Source organism: Macrobrachium nipponense, chromosome 17 (genome assembly GCF_015104395.2).
Source record: "Macrobrachium nipponense isolate FS-2020 chromosome 17, ASM1510439v2, whole genome shotgun sequence".
NCBI lineage: Eukaryota > Metazoa > Arthropoda > Malacostraca > Decapoda > Palaemonidae > Macrobrachium > Macrobrachium nipponense.
The window spans coordinates 39,677,632-39,693,122 of NC_087210.1; the positions used below are offsets into that span (position 1 = coordinate 39,677,632).

Here is a 15,491-nt window from a genome sequence, read left to right on the forward strand (position 1 = left end):
TTAGGAAGGTCATGAGTCTAGCAGTTTTTACCTGTCAACTATATAAGCCTTGAATCTTCCTTGCAGTTACTTTATTAGAAATAAAATAAAATATGAAGGCACAGAAACCACAAAGAAATTATCTAGTTCTGTGGTCCCCTGAAACTAGGAAAAATCAAGCTTAACTTTTCCATATTCTGAAGTCCTTGGAGGACCAGGAGCATAAACAGAAACAAAAGAAAATGTTGAATATGATTTATTTTTGTTAATTAACATATCTGAAGCAGTTGTTAGAATCTTATCAATAAAAACAAAAACATTATATACAGGAAATATATACATTAGCCATTTAAAGTCACAAAATAATAAACATTTTGGAAGACTGTGAATCTCACGGAGAATTTATGTACAGGTTATCCATTAATGGATAGTAACCAGTGTATTTAAGGGGATAGCCTGAATGTGTTTCAGACGTGAATCATTCCAAGTGGCAGTTTATTAACACAATATTGTTATTATCTCTACAAATCTGCCGTTTTTGTCAGAGCTGGACTGGTTAAAACGTTTATGCTGGAAGCAGACTTCACCATTTAGAGCTGAAGCTGAACACAATCAGCAGATTTATTTTAAACAAAATTTATATTATAAAACTTTGTCTGTAAGTCTGCTTACTTAATACCCGGTTTATAAGGAGTGTAATTCTGCTGGTGTAATTTATTAATGAACAGTTCGACAGATCATTAAATTTTTTATCATGTGATATTCTTGAACATTTGGTATCTGGGGAAACAAACTCTAAGCCAAAGGACTTCAAAACCTCTCTACATTAAATTCTGCTGGCTCATAAAAATCTGCAAGCTTGAGCATAACTAACCACTTGTAATGATACCGCAGAATAATTTCATATTTAAATGAAAAAATAGCGACCACCACAACCGTGTATTATTTCATCTATGTAAATTTTAGGACTTTTTGTGTCTTGAGCATCTACCGAGGCATAAAGAAAAATAAAGAAATATGGAAGATAGATACTATATTAAAAATCAACCAAATTTCATGTAACAACCTTAGCTCGGGAGAGTAATCTTCATGCTATACTAGGGTCTGTATTCATTAAGAATATCCACCGGGGAGATGCACTTATATTAATGAGTAAAACGAATTGCATGAATACTATGTAGTAACATATCAAAACTAAAGCACTGTTCATTCAAGTACTGTATATACTATATAACCCCTGACCTTTTCTTTTGTACATACATGTTTTGTGAGAACGAATAAAAATCTATTAAATTACACAACCTTTCTACACAAGAACCTTTGGATGACTTAATAAAAGTTGAGAGCAACGTGCAGTAAAATCAGGAATAACGAGATGTTTAAATTTAAGAGAAGAATCGTTTCCATAAGACAGGAGAAGAGCTGGCCAAACAAACAACAGCCTTCCATAGCATAAGACAGGAAAAGTTAATATGATCAATATACAGTAGGTACTCGTTTCCTGCAAATCCTTTGTTGGATCCTATCTCGAGATATAAACAGGTTATGAATCACTCAAAAAAAGATATATAATCAGACTATGAACATTTGTATTTTGCTCCCTTTTCAAATGAGAAGGTTCATTTAAATTATATACTGTACATTCATTAGAAGCATTAAAGCTCATACCTTTAAGAATGAAGACAATTTTCAAATGAAGATAATACTGAAGAATACACAATAAATATAGGGTTCTTTACTATACTATTACTTTATCTATGTGTTTCAATAAAATACTAGAAGTCGTACCTCATCCTATGTGAACTTTGTCCGATTTGGCACACAATATCAGTTACTCACTAGGAGCACAAGCTGAAAAACTTACCTCTTATTCAGCAGTTCCTGTATGAACAGAACTTCCCTTTTCTTCAAGTGTTAGCCTTCCATTTCAAAGACAAGGGATCATAAAAACTTCATACCCATAACTAACCTAAACTAATAACACAGGTTCTCTCTCTCTCTCTCTCTCTCTCTCTCTCTCTCTCTCTCTCTCTCTCTCTCTCTCTCTCTCTCTCTCTCTCTCTCTCTCTCTCTCTGCAAATCCCGGTCGGCACAGTTAAAGAGCATTTCTGCGAGAATCAGTTCACAGGAAGAATTTTAGTTGATGGTGTTGGACTGAAGGATACAGGTTTATAACCTTTGGTGTTATTGAAGGGAGTTAACATGTTGTGAGCAAATCGTGCCGGACTGCTGTCCACTGGCGGATACCCGTTCATCTGCAAATAACAAGATTCGTGAGTTATACAAAATCTTGTCTAATTCGGCAAAGATAAGTTCCTCATTTTTTACAGCGTCCAAGAAGTCATATGATACTAATATTGTTGATTTTATGACAAATTCTGTTGCAAAGCATAGTTAATTACCACATTTAACAAGACAAAAACATGACAATCAGTCAGACTCAAAAATATGCAATCAAACACACACACACACATATACATAATATATATATATATATATATATATATATATATTTTTTTTATATATATATCAATTATAATATATATAGATATATATATATAATATATATATATTATATAATATATATATATATCTGTGTGTCAGTTCAACTATCCTTAGTCTCAAGGAAAACGCAATTATGCTATGCGATCTTGTCATTCTCAGTCGTCTTTATATTGAATCATTTTCATTTTAAAATATTATATACTGTCAAAACATCCACACATATATATGATTGTATGTATGTAATCGTACAGACTAATGCCGTAACAAATACAAGAGGGCACAACAGAGAGAGAAAAACAGAGAATACGATTTTCAATTCAGCAGGTGTTTGTGTACACGAAAAGGCACCATCGAAAAAAAGTGTTCATCTTGATATTGTCTAATGGAAATCTTGACTTCGCTGGTGATCTCTCGCAAATGTGTCCATTAACCGCAGGTCAAGAGGTCAAGAGGCCAAGGACCGAAAAAGACCGCTGGCTTCAGAAAAAAACACTGCTATGGATAACCGGTTGGTGCTTATCTGTCGCCGACTCATACTAGATGGTTATAAGTGATGAATAGAAATGCCCGCTAACCAAAAGGATTTAGTGAAATTACTGTGCGCCTATCTAAGGTATAGACTTTGTTACAGCTACCCAAGAAATCAAGATGGAGAAATGATAAATTATAAGACACTAATAAATGTAAAAATGGAAAGCACGATTCATTTCAAACACCTGATAACTTATATTGCATTAAGATGGTGTGCGAATTAAAGAAATTATCTTTACAGTAAGAAAGCTTTGTTCCTACCTATTAGTGAAAATTCAACAATGAACAAATATAAAGTTTTCAAAGAAGACGACGACTAATCCCCCCCCCCCACACACACACACACACACATATATATATATATAATATATATATAATATATATATCTATATATATATTATATATTATATATATACACCGGGTGTTTCGAAATGAGAGTCACAACCCCGCCCCCCATGGAAATTTATGAAGTTTTCTGCTATAACCTATCTCCAAGTACATTTTACATTTCTTGTATTTTCAGACTGAGCGACGGAGGTATATACAGCCTTGGCTAACGACTCGGAGGAAATCAAATGGATTGACCGAATCCGGGCTAGAACCTACTGAGAGGCCAGGGATGCTGGCGCATCCTTCATTTCACGTTCCTGGATAACTAAATACATTAAAAGAGATGACCCCTTTGTTAAAAGAAACTAGAACAAAAATCCATATGACTGTCATCGCGATGAGTGACAATTTTGGAAGGCCTGAAGTCCTTTCTCAGGAGTCAAAAGACATCATAGCTGAGGCAGTGGGTAGACCAAGAAAGTCTTTACGTAAATTGGTGCTTGAACTAGAAACAAAAAGGGGGAAGAAGAGAAGTTATAGTGGTGTATATCGTGAGTTTAAAAAATCTGGTATCAAGTCCAACAGCAACAGAGAGAAGACCGTGCATGGTTTTGTGGTTCATTTCTTAAAGATTGGGATGAAGCTGACTTTCTCCATGTTGCCGCATCAGATGAATTCTTCATTTACACAGTCAGGAAGCCAAATAATAAAAATAATATTATTTGGGCTGCAAAGTTGGATAATATCAGCGATGACGTGCGCTATCGCCAGTTTGTGAAATTTCCTGAATGTTTGGGAATTTTTCTGTTTCACAGCCAAACGGTTAATGTGGATCATCAAAGAAAAAGGACAGTCATGGAATGGCGAATACTTCAGAGAAACTGTGCTTACTGGTGGAGTATTTCTTTTCCTCAAAGATCCTGAAAATGTGTTATCTGTTGAAGAAGTCACAATTTTGCATGATAAGGCACCATGTTTCAAGGCTCTTCAGACATAGGACCTGATTCGAAACATTGGTTATCGATTTCCTCTCATCAAGTGAATTCCCAGGTAGCTCCCCTGACCTTAATGTGTGAAAACATTGGTAGCATCTTAAAAGATCGTGTTGAAGCGCGCACAGTGAACTATGATGGTATACCAAGCCTCGACGACCTGCGAAGACAGGTGACGAAGTGCTCAGGGAAATGGAGTTGAGTCTCAGCTTTTTTGTGATCTACTGAAATCATACCCCTCAAGAATGCAGGCTGTGGTACAGGCAGATGGAGGCCACACAAAATATTAAATACTCAGAGAGAAACTTAAATAAATACCTGTTCTGAATTACTTTTGAATTTGTCCATATCTAATTTCGAAACATCCTGTATATATATATATACACTATATGTTGTATATCGTAAAATAATCTGATATATATATATATATATATATATATATATATATATATATAATATATATATATATATATAAATATATATATATATAATATATATATATATATATGTATATATATATATATATATATATATAATATATATATATGTATGTATATATATTAATGAACTGTGAATGTAACTAAACTAGCAAACATATGCTCTATAGAAATTTGAACTGTTTGACTTATCTAGGCAAAATTTTGCACGCGGCCCTCATTGACCTATGGAAGGTTTTTGCATAGGTTTCAGACCCGTCACGCTGCCCTCCGGGTTACATTATTTACTGCAGGTCCCGGCAAAGACCCAACCATGGGAATACATTTTGGACAGGTGCAAAACGTGGAGTGTCGGGAACGTAAGTTTGTACCCATGCACTTTCGTATCGAGGAGTTGAATTTTCTTGTCTTGTGAAGTATGTGTAGTATCATTGGAAATGCTTTTCTATCCAGTGATTAATAATTCTGTCTAGAATTCATTGCTTTAAATAAACGTGTTACTTCCTTTCTGAGGTAAGTGATCAACTGTCTTTCAGAGTTTTCCCTGCCACCCGACTGGTCAGCTCGTTCAATACAAAGATGACTGAGAATGACGAGAGCAGCTAGCAAAAGTGCTTTTACCTTGAGACCGAGGGTAGTTGTATAAAATATACATATGTGTGTTTTTTAACAGTAAATACTATCTAAAAATAAAAATAATTCAATATAAAGACGACTGAATGACGAGAGCACCTAGCATCATTGCTTTTTCCTTGAGACCAAGGGTAATTGCATTGGTAACCTCAGAGTTTTATCTCCACTGTTCGAGAGAAACACTCTACCAACCTGCCGCTCTTGTGTAACGTATTAACGCCAGATTTGAATAGAAAGAAAACACTAGTGACATGAGTGTTGGTAAATATATGCAAGTCATTATAAAGAGATATCCGGGACTTGACCATGACACAACGCGGTTAGCATAACCAAGCTCTAGACTTTGAGCATAACCTTGTAACATCAAATTGAATGAATCAATACTACTACTGACTGGAAGAATATTACCAGCCGCCATCTTCCATCTATTTGTGTAATACAATGCGTAATATTAAACTAGCCTCTGGTCATTATGTCCTTTGCAATCACCAAATCTGAGGACGAGATATCATATTATCTATACTTAATCTCTTCGTCATCTTTATTAACACTGATAACTATATCACTGGACTAATTGCTTGTAGGTATGTAGAAAGGAGCTATACAATTATGAAATACCGTTTTGTTGTCATGATCCTTTTTTTTTTTTGTATGTGATTAAAATTGTTTTGACAAAACAAATAAAAAAATTATTTTGCAGGTGGTAAAAATTTGGGTCCTATTTTACAAACATTTTGTATAATATTCTCTAGAAACAAAATTTTGCAAAACTAGTTCGATAAAATAATACTTGGATGGAAAACTAATATCTTTGTAACAATTTTATAAAATCAGATACCGACCAACTAGCTTTGCAAAATAACAACAGGAACATACATTTTACTATTCAAATTAAATAAACCCTTATGACATAAATAATTTACTTAATAGATCATATCTAATCGTTTTATTACAAGAAACATTACGTCACATATATAAAGCGTTAAGTCTACTGCTAGTCATGACAAAGATGTAACGGTTAACAGACCCAGTCACTTATCATGAAATATTACAATTTTGACCCACTCATACTCAGGACAGTTAGCCTGCATAACCGGAAAAGCTGACCTTTTGTTGAGACAGCATACGTCCCTTAAAATTGGTCTTGAAAATGTTCACTTTAGGCATTAGTGCTTACAAATCCAACTGTCTAATAGATTCACATTAACTTTCATCATTAATCGTATTTACATGTAAATACTGCTTTCAAAATAAACTTTGCTAACTCTTAACGAGACTTGAAGAGAGAATCTTTCATAGTCATGCCCGGTGGGCTCCTTGGCGAATGTTGCTTTAAAAGAATGATTTTCAGCATTTAAAAATTTTTTTGAATAAAACCTTATAAACCCTCATGTACAAATCTATGTTTAAATAACAATCAATAATCTAGTCTAGATATAGATTCAAGATCACAAAGGCTACACAGGAATGATGCAGTAAATACTATTTTATAGAAAATCACCTTATACTTACCTTATACTTAGTTATGAACTTGCTAATACCGAAAATGAGAAAATGAAACTCACCCTACTGTAGTTCTGACTTGAAGAACCATCAGCAAAGGCATGTGATGTCTGAAGTCGACTGTGGTATTTGCTGGTGGAGGAAGAGGAACAAGAGGCGCTGTCCAGTAGCTCTGCGGAAGCACTGCGCTGGACACCACTGCTTCCTAGTGAGCGCCGGTCATCGCTCGAGTACCTGAAAGGATATTTTCTTAAAATTAAGCATGCTCTAACACAGTCCCATAGGAACAAGAAGTATTAGTTGAAATATTTATAACACTTTCCTTGAGATTCACTAGAACTTCTTCATTGACATAGCATAAGAGAAAATCGAAAAATATTTATAAACAGGTTCTAGGTAAGTAAATAATCAGAACGAAGGTATACTCGTAACTAAGAATTCAACGTTCCCTGGCATGCGATTGAACAAATAAAACAAGCAAAACTTGGTTTAGCCGAGTTTATGGCAGCTTCCACGTATCAAGATAAAAGTTTAGGATGAAGGATAAATTTTTAATGTTTCAAATCGAGAACCAACATCAAAATTCAAACAAAAAATACAACTAACCTACGTCTACTTACTTTGAGTATCTATCACTCTCATCAGTTCTCTTCACTCTGACAGAGACAACGTTAGGACCGATGACTTGGGCATTACCATGACAAAAATCTCGCCGGTAATTAGAAATCTTAGCAGGAGCTATTGATGAAGGTGGACCTGCAAGGAACAGATATGCACTAAAACACAAGATTCATGTGGTCCATAAGAGTCAAAATAATCATAGCCATTTTTTTCACAGTATCAACAGATTATTATCTTAGAGAAGCTATTTTAATTCCTTACTACTAGCTTTTCTCGTAGAAGGTGACTGAGACTGTCGAGAGGGGCTCCGGTACTCTCGATATTCTCTTCTCTGTTGGTGAAACTCTGGGAGTTCCTGCATCATGCCTTGCGACAGAGACAGACGCTTGCTGTCAGGGGAACCAGGCAGATGGTAGTCTTCTCGACTACGACACTTGCTCGTCCTCTGCTCATGAGTTGCAAAGTACTTGGTATCCTCTGATAGATTTTGACTGTGCCCACTTTGTGGTGCAAATATCTCTATGTCATCACCTTGGTAACTAGCACGTTGCCTATGACTCTGGGAAAGACAGTACTGAGAATGGGCAATCTCTTGGTAATTCTGAGCTTTGCCATTACGTTTCTTAGAGGCAGCTATGATCTCTGCACGGAAATCTGGTTTTATTTGGTCGCTGTTTTCATCAGAAATTTTCTGCAATGAGGAGGCAGAGTTGTTGTCATCACTACTCTTTCGTGGTGAAGAAGCCGGGGCTCCATCGGGCTCCTGCCTTGGGGCGGAGGTAAGAGTGGAGGTGGAGGAAGAGCGACTTTCCTTCCTTCCTCGCACCCAGCTCTTCAAACCAGAGAGGATTCCCGGCGATGCTTCTGTTTGGAATTCAGAAGGCAGAGACGAAAAGGCTGCTGCTGCATATACCTGCGCAAAAATAAAAAAAAATGCAATTGGTGACAGAAAAAATTAGGAGTCATTCAGAAAAACGTCCATACAGAATCTACTGGCATATACAGCAATTTAGCATTATGCGACCTTCTAAATCTAACTTCTCAGTTTCTTAACAGTTCTTAATATTTGCTTTTCCTAAAGAAAGAGAAATAATCTTGTTTCTTATATTGGAGAAGACTTTGCAAAAGAAAAAGAAAGTCAAATGGAAAAAAGGGCCATTATGCCAATATTTGAATAACGCTTAATTACTCCTGTTACCTGAGGAGGAGGAGGAGGAGGAGGCGCCCGAGGTAGGGAAGGTGTGTTATAGAATGAATCTTGACTGGAGATTTCATGACGTTCAATGGAATACGAGGATGGCACTTGCTCATCGCTCGAATAGGAATGATTGTGGTAATCTCTGCTTGACAGATGGTTTTGTTGTTGCTGATTGTGCATGTTATAGAGTTTTAGTTGCTGTTTCAGTTTCTTCTTTTCTCTTTCTCTTTTCTTCTGAAATTCTTCCTCAACCTGCAAATGGAAGAAGATTTTTATTAGTATACGGCATTTTCAAATACAAAAAATAAAAAATAAATGAATAAATACAAGAAATTAAATATTTTCATTTGAAAATACCGTGTGCTTTCGTAGTGAATACAAATAACTAAACCATTTGATTTCCATAAAAATGTTAATATTTTCCTGCCCTAAATATGACAACATACCTTTTTCATTGCTTCTATCTCTTTTATTCTCAATCTCTCTTTCTCGGCAACTTCCCTAGCCAGTTTCTCTTCCAACTTTTTCTTTTCTAAAATTCGGACTGTACTTTGATACGAAAACTTCTTCCCTTTGCCTTTCTTGAAGAAGGATGGCTGGGCGACGAAGTTCTTCGGCAGAGAGTCCGGACTGTCGTGGAAGTTCTCCGGTTGAGAAGGATCTTCGTCACCTAAAATATAACATATTTATGTTAATTCTTTGGCAAATGAAACTGCTGACAAATATCTTTCTCCAAAAGTTTGCCCAGCAACTTAATCTGTTAGCATGAAGACAATTAACAATTATTTATGTTTTTTCCTCGTTCCGTTACATACAACAACTCAGAAGGTTTATCTATGGATTATAAAGTATCATTATTTCTTGTCCTCGACTGGAAGAATTTTGAAATACTCAATCTGAAATTAGTAGTTAAACATATAAACTGGGCTTTATTGTCTTTTATTCTTATCATATCATCATAATCACGATAATAACCTGCATTTTATATCTATGGTTAATTAAATCAAAAGGTGCTAACAATATCAGTATCAGTGAATTACCTGATGGGGGTTTACGTTCATTTTCAGGCGTCAGAGGTCTAACAGCATGATGCAGGTCATGTTGCTGTTCGTGATCAAATTCACGCTGTGTGGTATGCAGGAATCTTTTGTCACTCCCGTCTTCACTGGGTTTCCGCCGAGAATTATATTCTGGTAAGTACATGATATGGCCAGTGTTTCCATACTGAAGATAGGAAGGAGTTCGAGAACGTGATTCCTCTACAGCTTCTCCACCCCCTCCTCCAGCTATGAGTCGAGATTCCGATCTACTCCGGAAGTTTCGAGAACTTGACAAATTACTTTCTGTATCATGTTCTTCACAAGTATTCAACGAATTGGGTATTGATCGTGACATAGACCAGTTGTCTCTCCAGTTGGAGTCATCTACATGTTGGAAGATCTGAGATTCCTCAGTGGTTCTGCCTTGTAAACATTCTTCAGTGGCTGGGCTCTTCCGACCAAGGACTGTTATAGCACCTGATACTGAACGTTTCAGTTTTCGAAGACTATTAAACTTATTTGGGAAAACATCAACGCCATTTCTCTTGATGCGTCTTCCCCAAGGGTCTTTTTTATCAGAAGAAATAAGTTCAGATACTGGTTCAGTTTCATTAGTAAAATCTACGTCTGTGTCTGGCTCTGTTGCAAGTTCTTGGGACTTACCAAACATATTTGAGCGTGAAGTGAGCTTTGGTGGTGTAGATAGCCCTTCAGAAATTATTGGCTGCTCACCACTGCCATCAAGACTATTATCATCAAGGTCTTGTGCTGGTGTCCAGGCTCGTCTTACTTCTTGCCGTCCCATTGTATGTGGTGAAGACACTGCTAATGGACCAGAATTACTTTTAGTCTTTTCTTGAGATGTTAAGGGATCAAATTCATGCCCAGGTCCTGGACTTCCAGCATCTCCAGAAATACCTGAATCTGCAGACTTTTCTCCTGTTCCTCTTGGAGGTGCTGTAGGACGTGTTAAATGTTGTATTCTTGTCTCATTCATAGGTTCTGGGTCTTCACTACTACGACTCTCGTCCAATACATTGGTGTTTCTATTAGCACGTTCTAAACTAAGAGATCTCCATGCTGCATTGGGACTGAATCTTGGTATCTCTAACTGACGCCTTGGTAATGTAGGTCTCAGATTTAGACTGAGTTCTCCATCTCCACCTACTTGCTCATTGTCTAAGTGAAGACTCCCTGAGTTTTGTCTTGAATGATATCCCCCATCTTCTCGCCGTGAAGATCCACTTGCTCCACTTTCACCATCTACAATATTGACTTTGTGACGTTCAATGGCAACAGCAAAATCTTCTACATCCTTGGAGAGTTTTCTGCGATTATTGAGAATTTGCATTTTGTGATTTTCAGATTCATTACTTGTCTTTTGTTGACTACCTTTGATCTTTTTTGCCTCTTTCTGCATACTCTGATGTTTATCAACACGTTCTAACGTGCGACGAGTATATTCAACAGACTGACCACTAATGTGCACCGCTTCTTGACGACTTATTTTTGCTACCTCTTCTTGATTTTTAATTTTGTGCAGGCCTGTATTAGTTTCACTTCGATTGCTCTTTGGTATTTGAGGTTCCATTCCAAAGAAGAAAGTCTTTGGTTGAGTTTCATTCTGAGTGTCAGTCATTTGATTACTACTGGATTGCTGGCAAGAAACAAATGAATCTTTTCCATGCTCCTTACTTTTACTTGTCAAGGTAGAAGACAACTGCTCTGGCTCTGGGGTTTTTTTTCAGATTCTTAACTGTTGACAGGAGTTCTGCTTGTAAAGATGCAGATATTTTTTTACGCTGATTTATCTCAGCTTCAGCTTTGTCCCAGTCATCGATAACTCTGTGTTCTTTTTCTTTCTTTCCTGGGGCGATGTCAGTTTGCTTTCCATTCCATTCATCTCTGGTGTCAAACTTCCCTGATTCTTCAGGAATTAATTCATGATGAGACCCTGTAGATGATGAACGATGGTGAGAAGAATCCCGATAGCAGTCTAAGCGAGATAACTGCCTATTATATGACTGACCTTGGTCACGTCCATCATTTGCCCATTGCTTCCTTTCTTCAAGCTTTCTTTCAAGAGTACTCATTCTTCGATGGCTTCTATGTTGTTCCCTGTCAAAAGTGATACTTCGTTTTGATTCCCTCTCTCCACCACTGCTTCTCCTTGACTCCCGCTCAATAGTGCTGCTTCTTCTAGAATCAATCTCTTGTTGCAAGGAATGTCGTGAATCTCTCTCAAGTGTTGTCCATAATCTAGGCTCATGTACATGATGTAAATGAGTTAGACTTGTAGCAGCCATTGGTGCTGAATGAGAGACTGGTGAATGACGGAGCTCATGCTGCAAACAATCTAAACTTCGAGCACGCTCCCTGAGTTCATCTCGTGGTGACTTTTGAATGGGTGAAGCAGCTGCATGTCGTTCTTCACTTAGAGCTCTTACCCTGTCTGGCTCATTGCTTGAACTATAGTGTTCATCAGCACTGGTACAACGAGTTTCATTTTTCTTGCGGAACAGACCACCTTTCCGTGGCTTTGGCTTTTGGTCACTTGGACTTGTACAAGGTTGGCTGATTAGTTGTCCTGCCCAATGAACTCCATATTCCTGTGATATATAACCTTGAGGGGACTGTGTAACATCATCACCAACAGAATATGGATGCTCTTCCTTAGGAGATGGATAAGACTCATTTATTCCATTTTGAGGTACTGGAGGAGCTTTATATTTCTTTTTTGATTTAATCCTACCTTTAGTTGGAGACTCACTAATTATGGTATGTGTCTGGGGAACTGTAACTGGTGTAGAAGGAGTTGCTCCTCTTAAATCAGGCTCACTAGCATATGTCTTAGAAGGTGGACGACCAAATCTGATGTCATGAATTAAACAGGCGTGATCATTGTTCAGGTGGGGATGATGAAGTGCACTCATAGAGGCAGAATGTGGTGGCTGCAAGGGGTGATGTAGCTGGCCGACTGCTTGGAGATTTAGAGGAGATGGGAAAACTGGATGATGAGGAGCATGAAAATCAAGTGTCCGCTTTGCAGTTATTGTTCCTTTTGTTTGAAGAACATGGCCATTTTCTGTTGGCCTAAGACGTTGACCTGGTATCCTTTGTGGCAACACCTGCAATAATTAGGAAACAAATTATACCTAAAATATGAAAAATAAACAATATTCAGTTACTGATGTCAAGTGATAGTTTTACATGTCAAGCTGCTGTGGGTGTAATCAATCTTTCTGGCCCAGGATTTCATATCAATATTTTATTTCACTGACTATCTCGTAATAATAATAATGTACAGTAGAGGAAAACTTTGAAAAGGAAATGCCGAAAACTTCACAGAGAGATCAAATGACAACAAATAGGCAGATTTACGAGGATAAACATTTATTTTAAAGCGTCTAGCATATCTACAAAATACCAATCATAATTGATTTAGGAACCATAAAGACCAGGAAACGATAAGATCCTCCTGTCCTCTATTTTGCGCCATTACCCCTTCCCTTAAGATAGTTAACATTCTAAGTTCAAAGACTGCACTTTGATCTGCCGAGTGAAATAAAACCCTAGCTCCTTTTATCAAATTATAATGATTATTTCCTTAAATATAAGGCCTATGAACTGGGAAGTGTGACATTTTGGCACATTAGCAGAAACTAGATATTGACAATGCAAAGCAAGTAAAACGTGTTAATTCTTCTGATCCATATAGACTACAAGTAATAGAAGTTCCCCACTGAAATAAAGTTAATTGAAGATGCCAGACATGAAGTCTCCAGACAATGGTTGAGTGACAGAGAGATAAAAGGTCCTGAAAGATAAAGGTCAAGGGAGGCTGCTGGCATTCAAAAAGAACAGGATTGCAGTAATGGTAGTGGAACTCATATGAAGCATGAGGCATCAATAACATCATCTCTGGATATTGGAGGTATTACAAACAATATCTAACTTTCAGACAGCATTAGCATACATTTTCAAGCACTGTGTACTTTACACTTGCATTAAAAGGAAATACTGTTGGCAAAAAAAAAAAAGCAATGTATACATTTTCTAACAGGAATGTGGTCTGTGTTAGGAAAAATCTATATCAGTTATCAGATTTTGTTTAGCATAAATAACGGTCAACATCATAAGAAAGAGCATTTCTGGCTGTTGTAAAGGAAATGCGGAATTTTTCACTGGAAAATGACGAAGTGGGTGTAAGTAATAATATAGCTGCAAACTTGTCTTCTGTACCACAAATTCAGATATAACATATTTGACTGATGAGAGGCAATCAATCAACCCACCTTATTTTCTGACAGAACTCCATATTTCTTAAGCTTCTTGTGCTCTCGAGGAAAGCTCTGCGTCCAGTTGGAAGGAGGATGGGACACAGCAACGCTCCCACTGTTCTGGTTGCCCATGGCCAAAGTAGACACCAAGAAATTGACTAGTAGACAGACAGTCTTTTGTGTCACTGGAAAGCCATGTATTACCCTTTCCTTGAGAGAAGATACCTGGACACAGTGGTAGCGACTGATTTTGACATAAACAAGAGGCTTGGGAGATTCAGGTCTTTATACATTATTTTAACACATTGTGCTTCGCAAAGGTGCTGCTTCTAGCCTTAAGGTATTCCTGAGTTCTTGCTACGATGGAGAAGCCAAGGCCCATTCCTCTCCTCAGCATGTTTTAAGCTGAGCCGCTACTTAACTCCTGTAATAGAAGGGAAAATTTTTTAATAATAATGAATATTTACATATGTATTTGTGTTGTATGTAAAAATAAATAAACATCCTGAGAATGCGTACATACGTCATACTCACTCACAAACTTTATACCGGAGAGTTCTTGGATGAAATTTCTTATAAGTTAATTTCTATAAACTGTGAATTAAAAGGCTTTTTACCGAAAAAATTTTAAAAATTATACCAACAGTATACTCGTTTTGAACACTGAAAGATATCGTGCATCTAAAATATACTTGTTTTTGTTGTCTTATCCAACAAAATGCTTATCATGTAAAATTTTTCAATACAAGAAAATTAGTGTAAGCAATACTAACATCGTCGACGCCATTTTGAGCAGAATTAAATATTCACCGTCTTTCCTAGATGCTTATTATTCATACTTAATCCAGGGCTAGTACTAAAAGGATACGGAGAGTAAATGTGTCTGTCGGAATGGCAAAACTGGGAGGCACTTGGACGCAGTTCTAGAAGAGTAACACGAGAGATAGCGACTGACTCCATCACCAATTACTTGGGCGTATGATCTTTTATCGAACTGTTAACATTGTAAGGATTTTTACAGGTACGGGTTTCGTTCCCATTTAAGAAATCTTGTCACGTAACATAGTTGGTGAACAACGAATAAATTCAGAATGTTCACAAGTACGTCTTCTGCGAGTTCTACTTTCTTTGAAAAATTAAGTGAAGGGGTACATAGTTCAAAATGGTGCAAATGTGTACTATTGCTCAAATGCTCACTTCCACGGCTTGATCTCGAAAGAAACGCTTCTAAATGAAGTTCCATACCTTACCATTTCTCTCCTGTCATGAATAGTTTTTAACAGAAAAAAGTAGTAACCGTGAGAAGGCAGGTAGAACACGACCCTCACGTAAGGGAGGCCTATCTATGCCACAAGCCAAGGCCGGCCCTTCTTCCTCTGTCCAACTAATTCACCTCTGGATACGACAACTCTACTGTTACCTTTCTTGTCCTCATTTTTCTC

General features: G+C 37.0%; 1 protein-coding gene across 1 annotated transcript in view; it reads right to left on the reverse strand.

Annotated features, from left to right (window-relative positions):
* Nucleotides 1-219: 219 nt before the first annotated feature.
* Nucleotides 220-15,491, reverse strand: part of LOC135196192 (uncharacterized) — a 128,455-nt gene continuing 113,183 nt past the window's right edge. Inside the window, 9 exon segments of the mRNA XM_064222789.1 lie at nt 220-2,234; nt 6,973-7,144; nt 7,531-7,666; nt 7,793-8,444; nt 8,730-8,981; nt 9,176-9,399; nt 9,770-11,508; nt 11,510-12,897; nt 14,065-14,473. Coding sequence (XP_064078859.1) covers nt 2,097-2,234; nt 6,973-7,144; nt 7,531-7,666; nt 7,793-8,444; nt 8,730-8,981; nt 9,176-9,399; nt 9,770-11,508; nt 11,510-12,897; nt 14,065-14,181 — 4,818 coding nt within the window. The 5' untranslated portion in view covers nt 14,182-14,473 and the 3' untranslated portion in view covers nt 220-2,096.